A 16,086-nucleotide genomic window follows, 5' to 3' on the forward strand; every position below is an offset into this window, starting at 1 on the left:
ACTTAATATACACTCATTTGGTTCTCAGATATACTGTATCTGAATGTAGACCGGTATTTGTTTTCACACTTCTGTTGAGATCCCACGCTGATTAAAGAGGGGAACATGACCTGAACCCCAAGTAGGAAGTTCATTAATGAAGTTTGTAAATATAAATTGTAGCCATGAGTAGTTTAGAGTAGTGATACTCTTTGACCCAATGTGCAAGAGGGATGCTAGCGCACTAGATCTCGCCCAACTGTGACGTCAGTGTCATCCAACGCAGTTGTGAATTAGGCTACATTGTTTTTATACCATTAGCAGTGAGACATGAAACGTCAGTTTATTGTTGATATTCACTCAAGAGTCATATGTGACTACCCTGCCCTCACAAGGACATATGCCTTACAAAATTCCCAAACAATTCCCTTCAAAAAGGGAGATAAAACATGTATGCCTAATTCAGATTGAATGGAATTATAAAATAATTAAATACTGTAAATGCAGTGTCTGGATGCCGTTGTAGAACAAGAATAGCCTTCAATTAATCATTTGCGTGTTGAAGGCTATTCTTGTTCTACAACTGTTCAACGGTTTTGTGTATAAAAGTTGTGTATAGATGAAATCCGACAATAGTCAATAAGTAACCATAAACTTCACCACAAAAACAGGCGCTGGGGAAAAAAATAGACACGTTCAAACTTCACGAGCTTTAACTTGGACTTCGGAATTTTATTGCCCCAGCTTTATAACCGACGTTGAGATAATATTTTACAGAAATTATCTTGCGCAGAACTTTATTTTGCACCATTTACACATCAACAGTTTAGTGGGTAACGTGTTTACTGTCAATGTGATTTTGAATATAAACGGATTCACCACCTTCAAATCGGCAGGATGGTAAACTTAAAAACTCAATGACAATAATTTGTTTATAATACAACATAACATTTCGTTGATGAACAAGTGTCGCAAATCTAGATACCTCAAACAACGATTTATTTCATTACATTTTTCCATCATTCTATTCACCTTTGACAGAATTCCATAGGTAAGGTGGTGTTGGGACTTTTGGGGCTTGCTGTCGTCATCATCTTGATAGCAGTGCCCACGGCAATATATCTGAACGGTGAGTGGTTCCACTTTCAGTTGCTTTCAGTGACCCATTAAATTGTAGCCTACCATAACTGGAAAAAAAAAAACTTCTCAGAATAAGTATTTTATTATTACAATAGAACATTGCATACACTGGATAATAATATTGTATTATTGTAACAGAACACTGTATAAATTAAACACTTTTACATCATCCATGTGCCATACAAACATGTAGACCTAGTCCTTTATTGCTTTAGAAATGTAGGACCTTGTTGCAATATCACATCTTCTATGCAGGTACCACATTTGTGTAGCCTACTAGCACATTTACCTCAGTTATAGCAGCTCTACAAACCCAGTCAAATGTACATTGCTCTTACATTGTTATCTGTTACAATCTTATAGTCCTCCTCCCATGATCCGTATCTATTTTTATCAAGACCCTGTTTAATCATGTGTAAATGCAGTGTAGTCTTATGAGTCATTATAGTAGCCTATGACTTGCTGTCGTTTTCACTGATACATTCCTCCTAGTATAGAGTATAGTACAATACATAAGTGAATGCTAACTTTGAGCCCCATGTTTCAGAGGAAAAAGTGACGGCTCAGAGGACGTTCACTCTCAGTGATGTCTTCAATAGCTCCATCAGGGCCAGATCCTACAACATGCGCTGGATCTCAGGTAAAACACCCTAGAAGCCTAATCAATCAACTGTATGTAAATGAGTGGATGGCTGTTATGTTCAATCCAGTCAGTAATTGTGTGCCTGGAATGTATTACACAACACTCTCTCCCCGGTAGGATGTACGTTTAGATGTAAGCCAACAACACAATGTTCCCATTAAAAAATGATAAGAAACAATAAAGAACAATACTAGGCCTATGTACTGCATCTATTTAAATGGCACACTTTGGCTTTTTGTTAAATCATCAGTGCTAGGCAGAGACCCGAGTAGCAACACTGCTGATATTTCAACTTAAACGTCAGTTAGTTCGTTATTATTAAACTCCTCTCTTCTTTCCCCTCCTCATAGACCATGAGTATCTGCATCAAAAAGACGGTTCAGTCTTCCTTCACAACCTGATTACAGGAAACAACTCAGAATTCCTGAGCAGCATCACATTTGTAAGATACCCCTCATGGGTGTGTGTGTGTGTGTGTGTGTGTGTGTGTGTGTGTGTGTGTGTGTGTGTGTGTGTGTGTGTGTGTGTGTGTGTGTGTGTGTGTGTGTGTGTGTGTGTGTGTGTGTGTCTGTCTGTCTGTCTGTCTGTCTGTACATATTTGGAAGTAAGCATGGTGAAGGAAGGAGTGTTTGTGTCATGTATAACACAGCTCCTTTTTTTGTTGAAAAATAGGATCAAGTGGCTGCCTCTGATTATGTAGTGTCTGCTGATAAAAGATATGTTGCTTTCAAGAGCAATTGGACTAAGGTAATGTATTGTGCTATTTAATGATTTGTTGCTGTTGTGCTATCCTGCTGTGAAGTAGCTATGTGTGGCATGTCATTGTGGTGTGGTTGTTGTTGCAGAATCAGACTTATGTGCCCAAAGTAATTGCCCTGCAGGGATAAATAAAGTTTAAAAATAAATACATCTAATTGAATTAATGTATTAATTAATGTATATAAGTAATTGATCTGTGCTACTAATCAAATTCCTAATTATACTTTGCTTCATTTATTTCAACAGATATGGAGACACTCCTTCACAGCTTCATATTCTCTTTATGATTTGGCAGACTCGTAAGCCTCTTTCAACTGTTCTTATCTGCAAATGTGTACTATACACACATCTTCAATATCCCTTTGACTTTGAGAATTACATATGCAGTGTAGAGAACATAGGGAGTTTAATTTTATTCATGGGACTAGTGCAGGAAATGGTCACCAGTACTCAACAAATAGAGGAACTGAAGAGGGCCATAAAATGTATTGTTTACTGCAAATGATTCATAGGGACGCATTTACAGTGCATTCGGAAAATATTCAGTCCCCTTCCCTTTTTCCACATTTTGTTATGTTACAGCCTTATTTTAAAATGGATTAAATAAATAAAAATCCTCATCAGGGTGGCAGGGTAGCCTAGTGGTTAGAGCCTTGGACTAGTTGGACTAGTAACCAGAAGGTTGCAAGTTCAAACCCCTGAGCTGACAAGGTACAAATCTGTTGTTCTGCCCCTGAACAGGCAGTTAACCCACTGTTCCTAGGCTGTCATTGAAAATAAGAATTTGTTCTTAACTGACTTACCTAGTTAAATAAAGGTAATAAAAAATAAAAATCTACACACAATAACCCATAATGACAAAACAAAAACCTGTTTAGAAATCTTAAATACAAATAAAAAACAGAAATACCTTATTTACATAAGTATTCAGAGCCTTTGCTGAGACTCGAAATTGAGCTCAGGTGCAAACTATCTAATATATTTTAGAATAAGGCTGTAACTAGAGGTTGACCGATTAATCAGAATGGCCGATTTAATTAGGGCCGATTTAAAGTTTTCATAACAATCGGAAATCGGTATTTTTGGACACCGATTTTGACAACAAAAAAATTACACCTTTATTTCATCTTTATTTGACTAGGCAAGTCAGTTAAGAACACATTCTTATTTTCAATGAAGGCCTAGGAACGGTGGTTTAGCTGCCTCCTTCAGGGGCAGAAGACAGAATCTTGCAACCTTACAGTTAACTAGTCCAACAATAACGACCTGCCTCTTGTTGCACTCCACAAGGAGACTGCCTGTTACGCGAAAAGCACTTTTGTGCGTTTTGCCAGTAGCTCTTCGTTGTGCATCAAGCATTGCGCTGTTTATGACTTCAAGCCTATCAACTCCCAAGATGAGGCTGGTGTAACCGAAGTGAAATGGCTGGCTAGTTAGCGCGCTAATAGCGTTTCAAACGTCACTCCCTCTGAGACTTGCAGTGGTTGTTTCCCTTGCTCTGCATGGGTAATGCTGCTCCGAGGGTGGCTGTTGTCGATGTGTTCCTGGTTCGAGCCCAGGGAGGAGCGAGGAGAGGGATGGAAGCTATACCGTTACACTGGCAATACTAAAGTTCCTATAAGAACTTCCAATAGTCAAAGGTTAATGAAATACAAATGGTATAGAGGGAAATAGTCCTATAATTCCTATAATAACTACAACCTAAAACTTCTTACCTGGGAATATTGAAGACTCATGTTAAAAGGAACCACCAGCTTTCATATGTTCTCATGTTCTGAGCAAGGAACTTAAACTTTAGCTTTCTTACATGGCACATATTGCACTTTTACTTTCTTCTCCAACACTTTGTTTATGCATTATTTAAACCAAATTGAACATGTTTCATTATTTATTTGAGGCTAAATTGATTTTATTGATGTATTATATTAAGTTAAAATAAGTGTTAATTCAGTATTGTTGTAATTGTCATTATTACAAATAAATAAAAATCGTCCGATTAATCGGTATAGGCTTTTTTGGTCCTCCAATAATCGGTATGAGGTGTTGAAAAATCATAATCGGTCGACCTCTAGCTGTAACGTAACAAAATGTAGAAAAAGTCAAGGGATCTGAATATTTTCTGTATATGGTGTTTTGTCAAACTGAAAGACATTAATACTGTTAGTTTTTATTTATTCTCATTTTAGGACATTTCTCAGTACACCAGACATCCCTCACCGAGTCCATTTGTTTGCATGGGCGCCAATAGGGAACAAAATGGTAAGTTAAAAGGACACTTTGAGAGAAACCATTGGACTTGTTTATATACTATGCTTCTCTGGTGGCTGACCCATTACACTCTTATGGGTCAGCCACCATATGCTGTCAATTCAACACGTCCTCCAAACACTCATCATCAATAGGACTCACCCAACAATTCAACATGTACTTTTGTTTGTCTTCAGTTCAAAGTTCATCACGCTCCAAATAAATTACTTATTGACAACATGTAATAGGTTACTGTTACTCTAAACATAATATTGCAGGTTACTTGGAAAACCAAAAGATATTTCACACTAGTGTGCATATTACAGTGTTATACCTTTGTTTAAAGAGGAACTCGAGTCATTAAGACTTATCTCCATATCTCTGTTCCTCTCACATGCAGGCCTTTGTGTGGGAAAATGATGTCTATGTGAAGACCAGCCCTACTGCTAAGGCCATACAGGTGACCTCCAATGGAAAACACAACAACATTTTAAATGGCATCCCAGATTGGGTGTATGAGGGTAAGCATTACATACAAGAAGGCAGCTGTGAATCTTACATACCTCTTACTATAACTAGTAGATATTAGTCAGCACTGTGATGTGAATTGTGTAAAGTGTGATTTATATAGTCCCTCGTGAACAAGTTTCTCTTTTGACAACACAGAAGTCTGTGAACAGTTTAAGCCACACAGGCAAACACAACACACAAACTCGATGTGCCATCCTGATGTAGGCCTAACCGTGGTTTTTGATTGTTTTGTTAGAGGAAATGTTCTCTTCTTACGAGGCAATGTGGTGGTCACCTGGAGGGAGGTATCTGGCCTATGCTGAGTTTAACGACACTCTGGTCCAAAACATAGAGTATTCCTGGTATGGGAAGGAACAGTATCCTGACACGGTCATTTTCCCCTATCCTAAGGTAAGATAACACTTAATGTATGTTTGATGTGTATCTAAAAAGTGTGCTGGAGTAGGTCATTATTGGCATGAGGTTCTGAGGCAGTTGATAAGAGAACTGGACTCTGGACCATAAGGCCTCTGGGTTAAAAACATGTTGTTTTATCACAACTCAGGGTACATTCAGGTCTAAGCTGTCCCAATAAAATTATATTGGTCTGTGATTTCCCAATTCGGAAACCTCTCTTGATGACTGTGTATTTGAGTCATATACTCTGTATTTGCACATATTAATGCATTGATACTGTATCTATAGTCATTATAAAACAAGGCATTAAAAAATACATTTTAAAGATGTGCTTGCTTGTAAGAAAGAAACCTATAAGACCCAAAGTTTGTTTTTATTTCATCGTAATTGTTTTGCATGACTGTATTTTTTTCTCCATCTTCTAGCCTGGTACTCCCAATCCAGTGGTGAAGCTGTTTGTGTATGATACTACAAACATATCAAACATCACAGAAGTTGTTGTGCCAGCTTCAGTTGGTGCAGGGTAATGAAACTCTGTAGTACACAATACATTATACAATGCTGTCATTTTTAAGGGTAGGAGAGAAATGCAATTGCATTGGAATTTTAAAATCTATTTTAGGTGTAAGCTGTGAGACAAGTGGTGTTGGTTTTTTACAGTGATCACTATTTGGCCACAGTCACCTGGGTAACGGATGAACGCATCGCTGTCCAATGGCAGAAGAGGAAACAGAACGAGCTCCGCTTTCAGATCTACGACTTCAGCATAGTCGGAAACACCTGGATCGAGAATACGTTAGAGGTACGTCATAAACGCCCCCACCCCACGTTTTCCCGCCGCCCTCCCCTCCTGTCCTCTCATCCCCCTTACCACAGAGAACTTGTTGGGGTCCTAATATGTCACACAGATCGGATCAGACTGTACGAATGACAAACAATACATTTCCTATTAAATTACAATAAACCATCAAATCATGTACTTTTTCTGTTGTGTTTTCAGAAACTTGACATGACAAGCAAGACAGGTTGGATTGGACGGGTATGTACTTTATACGAACACAACAGTAGGAACATGTTTACACAATCCCTGGGCCATAAAAACATCATTTACAAAGTAACAAGCATGGATTATTCCTGTAAATAAATACATTATCTTTGTTTTTTTTTCTAGTTTTCACCTTCTAATCCTACATTATCGGCAAACAAAGACGGTTTTTACATTGTGATGAGTGACAATAACGGCTATAAACATATTCATCACGTAACAGGTGTAAGTACTAAGTAGTACACTTCTCTTCATGCACCTTCTCAGTAACCCAGACATGGTTATGATACACACTTGATTTGTAATATTTGTATGGGGTCCTTGCAGGGCACAGCAACAGCTGTCACCTCAGGGACTTGGGAGGTCATTGACATTTTAAAAGTGACGAGCAACACCATATACTATTCAAGCAACCAATATGGTCACAAGCCAGGAGGGAGAAACGTTTACAAGTAAGAATATCACTCTTTCGTTTTCATGCCTTCGTTCTGTCCTGCTCATTCAGTAATTTCCAACATGCATAATCTATGACTTACTCTCACTCTATATTTGTAGCCAATAGAATCATGTCAGTTGTTTGTGTTTGTGTGTCAGGATCACTCTCGGAGCCACTCCCCCCACCACCCAGTGCCTGACCTGTACCCTGAATGAGGACAGGTGTCAATACAACTCAGCTTACTTCAGCCATAATGCCTCTTTCTTCCGCATGGACTGCTCAGGTCCGTCAGCCACACAACATACAAGCACACACACACACACACACACACACACACACACACACACACACACACACACACACACACACACACACACACACACACACACACACACACACAAACACACACACACACACACACACACACACACACACACACACACACACACACACACACACACACACACACACACACACTACACAACCCACTATCCCAACAGTGTTTGTGCAGTCAAGTCATTGCAATACTGGTGCTGTGACATCCCTAAACAAAATCCCAGCCGGGGTATTTACTTTAAAATTATATTTTCTGTAGTTGTAGTGCTTCTAGATCATTTGTTTGGACACACACTATATTAAATATGTGTTTGTCTCCACAGGTCCTGGACTACCTCTGTATACTCTCAGGGACAACAGGGATGCTGGTAGAGGTAGGCCAGTTGCATTTACTAGTGTGAGATGGAAATAAATGATATAAGCCAAGCAACGTGCATCTTCTCATCGCCCTGTTTAGAGATGCAGGTTCTTGAGGACAACATGGCTTTAGAAGGCCTTCTGTCTGAGATCCACATGCCCACCATGCGACGCGGCTTTATCAAGCAAGGAGAATTCAGTAAGGTTTTCGACTATTAAAGACTTAAATTCAATCTTTCAACCAATATTAAAACCATGGGACATCCCTCGCTCGATGTCCACTGATGGATGTTTCTGTTTCTCCCGACAGATCTTTGGTACCAGATGACCTTGCCTCCTGGATTTGATAAATCCAATAAATACCCCTTACTTATTGATGTGTACGAATGTTAATTCATTAACCTCTGTGAATACATCTGCTTTATCTGATGATGAATTCCTGTAGTAATAAGGTGGGCCTGGAGTTAATCCTGACAACATGACTTGAGCAGGAAATACTATTGGCCCTAGTTAAATTCAGAAGTCTGCAGTGTTTTCTGGTGAGCTCAAGTGGTCAGGGAAAACTCTGGGCGCTAACCATAACGTTGGTCTTCCTCTTTTGTGTTCCAGGTATGCAGGGCCTTGCAGTCAGAAAGCAGACTACCGCTACAGGTTAGGCTGGGCCGCATACCTGGCGAGCACGGAGAAGGTCATTGTTGCCAGCTTCGATGGAAGGGGAAGTGGTTACCAAGGTGACAAGCTAATGCACTCCATCTACCGACGTCTGGGAACCTATGAAGTGGAAGATCAGATAACGGCCGCAAAGTAAGGTTGACTCAAACAGCTTGCTTTGTATTATACTGTGTCACACTGCAATAGGGACATTTTGATAACATGATTTAACACAATATATTTCTACATGGATATTTAGAGATTCCAAGGCTATTGTGGTTTGAGCTTTATGAGCAAAATAGCCTGGTGGACAGATCTTTATGTGCTTTATCCAACTCCTCTTCATCTCCACTTTCATGCTAAATGTTTCCTGTCTGGCAGGACAACGGATGTTACAGAGGTGTTGGTTAAAGAACATACAGATCTGACCACCAGGCTAATGATGTGACTGATCAGACGTCACATGTGGTCAGCTGGAATGCAACATTACTTACCTCTCCCTTATCTCACGTCAGAGGGACAGTGATGACTCACTGACGAAGGACAGTAGAGATTAGAGTTAGACCATGGACCATCAGTGGTCACGATCCATTAGAACCCCTTTTAATTGACCATCACGTTTAAATTAATTTGTGTTTGTAATGGTGGTTCCCAATCCCAGCAAGTCACTTGTCTCTTTCAGAGAATTCACCAATATGGGCTTTGTCGACAAAGGCAGAATAGCAATTTGGGGTTGGGTAAGTTAAAGCATAAGGTTTGAACATATGATCAGTTGGAACCATCAAGTGCAACGTAATGAAATGCAGCATGTGTGCAATCATCTTGTGTGAATGCCTTGAGTAATCTAATCTTATCTGAATTCATGGCCAAAATGATCGGCTGTCATTGTGTTTTATAGTCCTATGGAGGTTATGTCACGTCAATGGTTCTAGGAGCTGGGAGTGGAGTTTTCAAATGTGGAATGGCAGTTGCCCCAGTTTCCAAGTGGGATTATTATGGTATGCCATTCTGTTATTGATATGTTCTTAATATATTTACAATAATATACATGTTAGCTAAATATCTAATTGTAAATCATTGCAAATGATCCATAAAATGTCCCCGACGTTCAATATTTCAGATACAATCTACACAGAACGTTACATGAATCAACCTTCTGAAAATCTTGAATTCTACAAAGTAAGTGTACCAAAGCCAATGTTTTAAATGGCTATTTATACACATGATTTTATACTATGGCCTGTGTTATCCAAACTGGTATTACTCTCCACGGAAACAACTGAATGTAGATGTGTTTTACAGAACTCCACAGTGACAGCCAGAGCTAAGAACTTCAAATCAGTGCAATACCTTCTGGTCCATGGGACAGCAGATGGTGAAGCCTCCTCTAGTATTTCTGGAATGTTCTGTAAAAACACACCGCCTGTGTAATTAACAACCGTGCAATGTTTAGAGTCTAGACTATTCATTTGACTTTGTAAACCCATTCGTTTTAGGAAGCTAAAAGTGTTAACTAAGCAGTGTGCATACTTTTCCTGAGGCTTTACCATATCATGTGAGAATAGGAAAACACTACACATCGGATACTGTTAAATTGTTATTTATATCTCTCTATTTGTTTCAGACAACGTCCATTTTCAGCAAGCTGCTCAGATCTCTGCAGCTCTGGTTGAGGAACAAGTGGACTTTGAGGCTATGGTAAATATTTAGATTTTAGATTGATGAGTTATCTACACAATCAGTGGTTGTACAGCTTTATACCTCCATCAACCTGCTCCATGAAAGCACTTCTCCAATAAACACATGATCTGTGCTTATTCCTTCTTTCTATCACTTTACTACAGTGGTACACGGACAAGGACCATGGTCTTGATGGTTCAGCCAATCAGCATGTCTATACCCACATGAGTCACTTCCTCCAGAGGTGCTTCGCCTGATGCCATTCGAACGAATGATGCCCAACCTGATGCTTGCCGAACGATAACCAAACTGCCCCAAATTCATTTGCAATTCATTTGGACAGCAGGTAGCCTAGTGGTTAAGACCGTTTGGCCAGTTACCAAAAGTTTGCTGGTTTGAATCCCCGAGCCGGCTAGGTGAAAAATATGCCAATGTGCCCTTGAGCAAGGCACTTAACCCTAATTGCTCGTGGAAGTAGTTCTGCATAAGAACGTCTACTAAATGATGTAAATCTAATTGAATGTTGTCCTATTTTCTGATCAATTGAGTTGTTTGAGCCAGTACCCAAACATACACTCCAAAGGACTCTCCTCTCTCTATACAGTTATAAAACAATGACATCAGCAGGATTGATCTATCGTTGTTTGTTCTGAGCCTCACTGCGAGTTATGGGGTTACATTTGAAATGAAGGATGTGATTATATTGAAATACCAAAGAGCTTTGTGAGAACTGATCAGCCAGTGACTAAGCATGTCTGACTTGTATCCATTAAAGGGCCTTGATTGCACTGTTTTATTTATGAGGTATCAACATGAATGTCCATACATTATATTGCTTTGTATTTTACATTGTACAAACATACTGTATGTTTTTATAAAGGGAATATTGGAAGACCTTTGCACCTACAGTGTGTGTGTCTACTGTTTCAATAAAATTGTTTAAATCTAGATTGTGGATTCTTACTGTAGGGGATTGACAGTACATACAGTACAGTACACCTACACATTCAAGGGTTTATTTAAATGTTTTACTATTTTCTACACTGTAGAATAGTAGTGAAGACATCAAAACTATGAAATAACACCTTTGGAATCAGGTAGTAACCAAAAACAGTGTTAAACAAATCAAAATATCTTTTAGATTTTAGATTATTCAAAGTAGCCACTCTTTGCCTTCATGACAGCTTTGCACACTCTTGGCATTCTCTCAACCAGCTCATGAGGAATGCTTTTCCAACAGTCTTAAAGGAGTTTCCAGATATGGTGAGCACTTGCTGGCTGCTTTTCCTTCACTCTGCGGTCCAACTCATCCTAAACCATCTCAATTGAGTTGAGGTTGGGTGAATGTGGAGGCCAGGTCATCTGATGCAGCACTCCATCACTCTCCTTCTTGATCAAATAGCCCTTACACAGCCTGGAGATGTGTTTTGGGTCATTGTCCTGTTGAAAAACAAATAATAAGCCCCACTAAGCGCAAACCAGATGGGATGGCGTATTGCTGCAGAATGTTATGGTAGCCATGCTGGTTAAGTGTGCCTTGAATTCTATATAAATCACAAACAGTGTCACCAGCAAAGCACCCCCACACCATCACACCTCCTGCATGCTTCACGGTGGGAACCACACATGCAGAGATCATCCGTTCACCTACACTGCGTCTCACAAAGACATGGTGGTTGGAACCAACAATCTAAAATTTGGACTTGCTCATGTTTCTTGGCCCAAGAAAGTCTCTTCTTATTATTGGTATCCTTTTGTAGTGGTTTCTTTGCAGCAATTCGACCATGAAGGCCTGATTCACGCAGTCTCCTCTGAACAGTTGATGTTGAAATGTGTCTGTTATCTGAATTCTGTGAAATATTTATTTCTGTGGCTGGTAACTCTAATGAACGTATCCTCTGCAGCAGAGGTAACTCTGTGTCTTCCTTTCCTGTGGCGGTCCTCATGAGAGCCAGTTTCATCATAGCGCTAGATGTTTTTTGTGACTGCACTTGAAGAAATGTTCAAATTTCTTGACATTTTCCAGATTGACTGGCCTTCATGTCTTAAAGTAATGATGGACTGTTGTTTCTCTTTGCTTACTTGAGCTGTTCTTGCCATAATATGGACTTGGTCTTTTACCAAATAGGGTTATCTTCTGTATACCACCCCTACCTTGTCACAACACAACTGATTGGCTCAAACGCATTAAGAAGGAAAGAAATTCCACAAATTCACTTTTAACAAGGCACACCTGTTAATTGAAATGCATTCCAGGTGACTACCTCATGAAGCTGGTTGAGAGAATGCCAAGAGTGTGCAAAGCTGTCATCAAGGCAAAGGGTGGCTACTTTGAAGAATTTTAAGTATAAAATATACTTTGATTTTTTAAAACACTTTTTGTTGGTTACTACATGATTCCACATGTGTTATTTCATAGTTTTGTCTTCACTATTATTCTACAATGTAGAAAATTGTAAAAAATAAAGAAAAACCCTCGAATGAGTGGGTGTGTCCAAACTTTTGACTGGTACTGTATAAACACCCCAAAAATATTTTCCACCTCTGATTCTATCATAGTTAATAAAATCCACAAACACTGACTCAGCTTCCCATTTACAGTAAACACACACACACACAAACATACACACACACACACACACACACACACACACACACACACACACACACACACACACACACTATTTGACAGGATGTCATCTTGTTTGATTTCTACACCTAAGTGACAGCTGTTTTCTCGCATGGATAATGCCACATCTTCCATTTTAAACAGACGTTTCATTGCGAGTTAATCCAATGCAACCAAACGGGGCCCTATGTGTAATGGATTGAGAGTAACAAATGGGTGTAACAGAGTGGGAGAGTGGGAGGATTGGGCCACCGGAGCAGACCTGGCCTCATGGCCATGCTATATAAGACCCCCACAGCCAGTCAGGTCAGCAAGATACAACCACAAGGAACCAGGACTGAAGAAGAGGATCTCACTCTCTCTCAGACACACATTTCTTCTCATCTACCCGCATATTAACAGAAACAGGTGAGTTTCTTGCATCCAGGACACGTCTTAATTGATTTAGGAAAATCTTTTTCAAAACTGTATGAGTTTTTCCATTGTGAACAAAACCTTTGATTTTGTCAATGGATGTATGATTGATACGGAGCCTTTTGCTTGTCAATGTAAAATGGACATGACTGTCTTCGGCTAAGTTACTCAATTGTAGTTCTGTCTGCAGGTCACAATGTTTGGCATCCACTCCCTGGCTGGTGTTCTCCTCCTGGTCATCATACAGAGCAGTTGGCAAGTTCCTCTGCAAGAGGCTGAGGACAACTCAAGGTTCAGCTCAAAAATTTTATATTTTCCATGGGGGAATCACAATTTTCCATGGGATATTTTAACAAATATTTTCAGAACATATCAGAGAAAAAAAATGTACAGTTACAACGTAGAGTACAGACGGAATGACTAGTGTTTAACACATCATGTACATGTATCCAACAGCAACTGTCAATCATAATTAGACTATAATGAGGCATCTATCAGCAGAATTTCAGCATGAAAGATTATTCTTCTCCTGCAGCTTAGAGACAGCAGACTCACTATTGGAGGATTTGAGGGGCGTGCCTAACATGAAGAGACATTCCGAGGGAACCTTCTCTAACTACTACAGTAAATACCAGGAAGAAAGGATGGCTCGGGACTTTCTTCAATGGCTTATGAACTCCAAGAGGAGTGGGTGAGTGTTTCATCAGAGTAATATTATATATTTCTAGGCTCATGACTGATATTATACTGTGGGGTCGAGAAATAATAAGATATTTCTCATAATGAAAACAAGAACAGTTCTGTTTTTTTAAATTAAACTTTTAATGTGATGAATACGGCATTTCTTGAGATGAACAATCAAAGATTTGGATGGAGATGTAAACTTCATCCCAAAAACACATGTCTAAAGCACCATGTATATTATGGCATTGTTTATACATACAGAGAAAGGATAGTACTGAGCAACATATTCATATACACAGTCTTTCCAAGTCAAACAAAGTAACATGACGACATTAACACTACTCATCACTTTGAAACTAATACCACCCATCCATTTTCATTATCAACTTATCCTCAACTTGTGTATTAATACATACACTTAAAATACAATATTTGAATGTTTTACTAGCAAAGTTAGTGAAAGACAGTTATAAGAACTCAGAGGCCATTTTTAGCTGAGCCAGAATGATTTCACAGTACTATAATTGGTTGAGTGGAGTTTCGTGTCCATCACACCATTTCCTCTCTACCTCCATCTAGTGCTCCATCCAAACGCCATGCCGATGGGACCTACACCAGCGACGTGAGCACCTACCTACAGGACCAGGCGGCCAAGGACTTTGTTTCCTGGCTCAAATCAGGACCGGCCAGACGAGAGTAGGCTTCCCTTCACCCTACAGTACCAACCTCTTGTGTGTCATGTCTAACGCGAGAAGAAGAGAGAGAGAAAAGATAATCAACTACTTAGCTAATTGATCCATTGCCACACCGTCACTTTCTGATTTCTTAAGGCCTGTGTTGACATTTTATGTGGTCGTGCCCAATAAATCCCATGAAACTATGCTCTGCATTTATTGATACATTTATTGATATTTGCCCCTCGGATGGCTGTATTGACTGGGTTGGAAGAGAGCATATTACACAGTTACTGTGTGCACAAACACCTGTTCAGGGAGCCAAGGTGTCCTCTAATGCACAATGAATGACTACAGCTACAGATCACTACTTCAGAAATCATCCAATAGTCATAAGGCGCAACTAGAAAAGGGTACATTTCCTGAAGAAAATGTGTTCGGCCGACTAAAAGTTGAACCCAACCTGGTTGGTAATCATGTACAGAAGTATTGTGTATGGAAGTATTGAGTGTGGAAGTATTTTGTGTGGAAGTATTATGTGTGCAAGTACTGTGTGTGGTAGTATTGTGTGTGGAAGTTTTGTGTGTGGAAGTATTGTGTTTGGAACCACTGACAAGGGTGTGTTGTCTTGTGTGCTGTACCTAGATCTGCAGAGGAGAGCAGGAATGGCCCAATGAGCAGAAGACATGTAGATGGGAGCTTCACCAGTGACGTGAACAAGGTCCTAGACAGCTTGGCTGCCAAAGAGTATTTACTCTGGGTCATGACCTCCAAACCCTCAGGGAAAAGGTAAACATCAGAACACAACCAGAAGCTGTATGAAATGGGACCCTACTGCCTTTATTGTGCACTGGGGCTCTGATTAAAACGAGTGAATTTGGTGCCATTTTAATCAATAATTTATTGTTGTCACACTCTTTTTCTCTGTATCTCACTCTCACACACTTAACTGTGTTACTGTACGGTGTCACAGTTTGATCATTTTGTTTATTGTTTATTTCAGTAACAAACGTCAAGAAGATCATTGAAAGAAGACAAACGCTTCCTTGTTCAAGAGAAACGTGGATACTGTGCTACAAATGATAAGCCTTGACAAAAACTGAAAGCCATACTAAAAAGCCATACTGCTTAGCATTGTTGTAACGTTGATACAATGTTGGAAATACTTACATTGTTTACTCTACATTATGTGATAAAAAAAACAGATAATGTATTCTTCCTTAACTTTGTGGTGCATTTATGCATCAGTTGTCAAATTATACAAATATTTTTCTATAAATTAACATTATTTTCTATATTTGTAATGTTGAAAAAAAAAGGGAACATGGTAAAAACTCAGATATAATGTGCAAAATTATCTGGTAAATTTGTGTGAATTAGGTTTTTTATCCTATATGTATCAAAACCTGCTCTGCAAAATTAAACTCTTTCATTGTGTTTGCTGTACTGTTTTTGACTAGCCATGCATCCATACAATGGAATCCC

At 39.3% G+C, this 16,086-nt stretch overlaps 2 protein-coding genes across 3 annotated transcripts; both read left to right on the forward strand.

Annotated features, from left to right (window-relative positions):
• Positions 1-684: 684 nt before the first annotated feature.
• LOC112253750 (dipeptidyl peptidase 4) lies at positions 685-11,148 on the forward strand. Of its 2 annotated transcripts, XM_024425724.1 has the most exons (25): positions 689-879; positions 1,021-1,108; positions 1,667-1,759; positions 2,113-2,204; positions 2,435-2,509; positions 2,768-2,820; positions 4,708-4,780; positions 5,169-5,289; positions 5,535-5,689; positions 6,121-6,218; positions 6,356-6,497; positions 6,696-6,734; positions 6,867-6,965; positions 7,068-7,192; positions 7,335-7,459; positions 7,836-7,886; positions 7,970-8,068; positions 8,180-8,249; positions 8,479-8,673; positions 9,203-9,257; positions 9,419-9,518; positions 9,641-9,699; positions 9,823-9,895; positions 10,145-10,218; positions 10,365-11,148. In XM_024425724.1, exons 1-25 carry the CDS (start codon positions 877-879, stop codon positions 10,455-10,457), a joined length of 2,250 nt encoding a protein of 749 aa, XP_024281492.1. In that variant the 5' UTR covers positions 689-876; the 3' UTR covers positions 10,458-11,148. The 2 variants fall into 2 exon arrangements, 1 of the variants encoding a protein (XP_024281492.1); XR_002954065.2 differs by lacking the exons at positions 9,203-9,257; positions 9,823-9,895; positions 10,145-10,218; positions 10,365-11,148 and having other exon boundaries at positions 685-879.
• Positions 11,149-13,125: 1,977 nt separating this feature from the next.
• On the forward strand, positions 13,126-16,038 carry LOC112253749 (glucagon-2). The gene is made up of 6 exons (XM_024425723.2): positions 13,126-13,237; positions 13,434-13,534; positions 13,779-13,934; positions 14,507-14,623; positions 15,247-15,390; positions 15,605-16,038. Exons 2-6 carry the CDS (start codon positions 13,440-13,442, stop codon positions 15,627-15,629), a joined length of 537 nt encoding a protein of 178 aa, XP_024281491.2. The 5' UTR covers positions 13,126-13,237; positions 13,434-13,439; the 3' UTR covers positions 15,630-16,038.
• Positions 16,039-16,086: the final 48 nt, after the last annotated feature.

This window comes from Oncorhynchus tshawytscha, linkage group LG07, assembly GCF_018296145.1.
Source record: "Oncorhynchus tshawytscha isolate Ot180627B linkage group LG07, Otsh_v2.0, whole genome shotgun sequence".
In the NCBI taxonomy this organism is placed as follows: domain Eukaryota; kingdom Metazoa; phylum Chordata; class Actinopteri; order Salmoniformes; family Salmonidae; genus Oncorhynchus; species Oncorhynchus tshawytscha.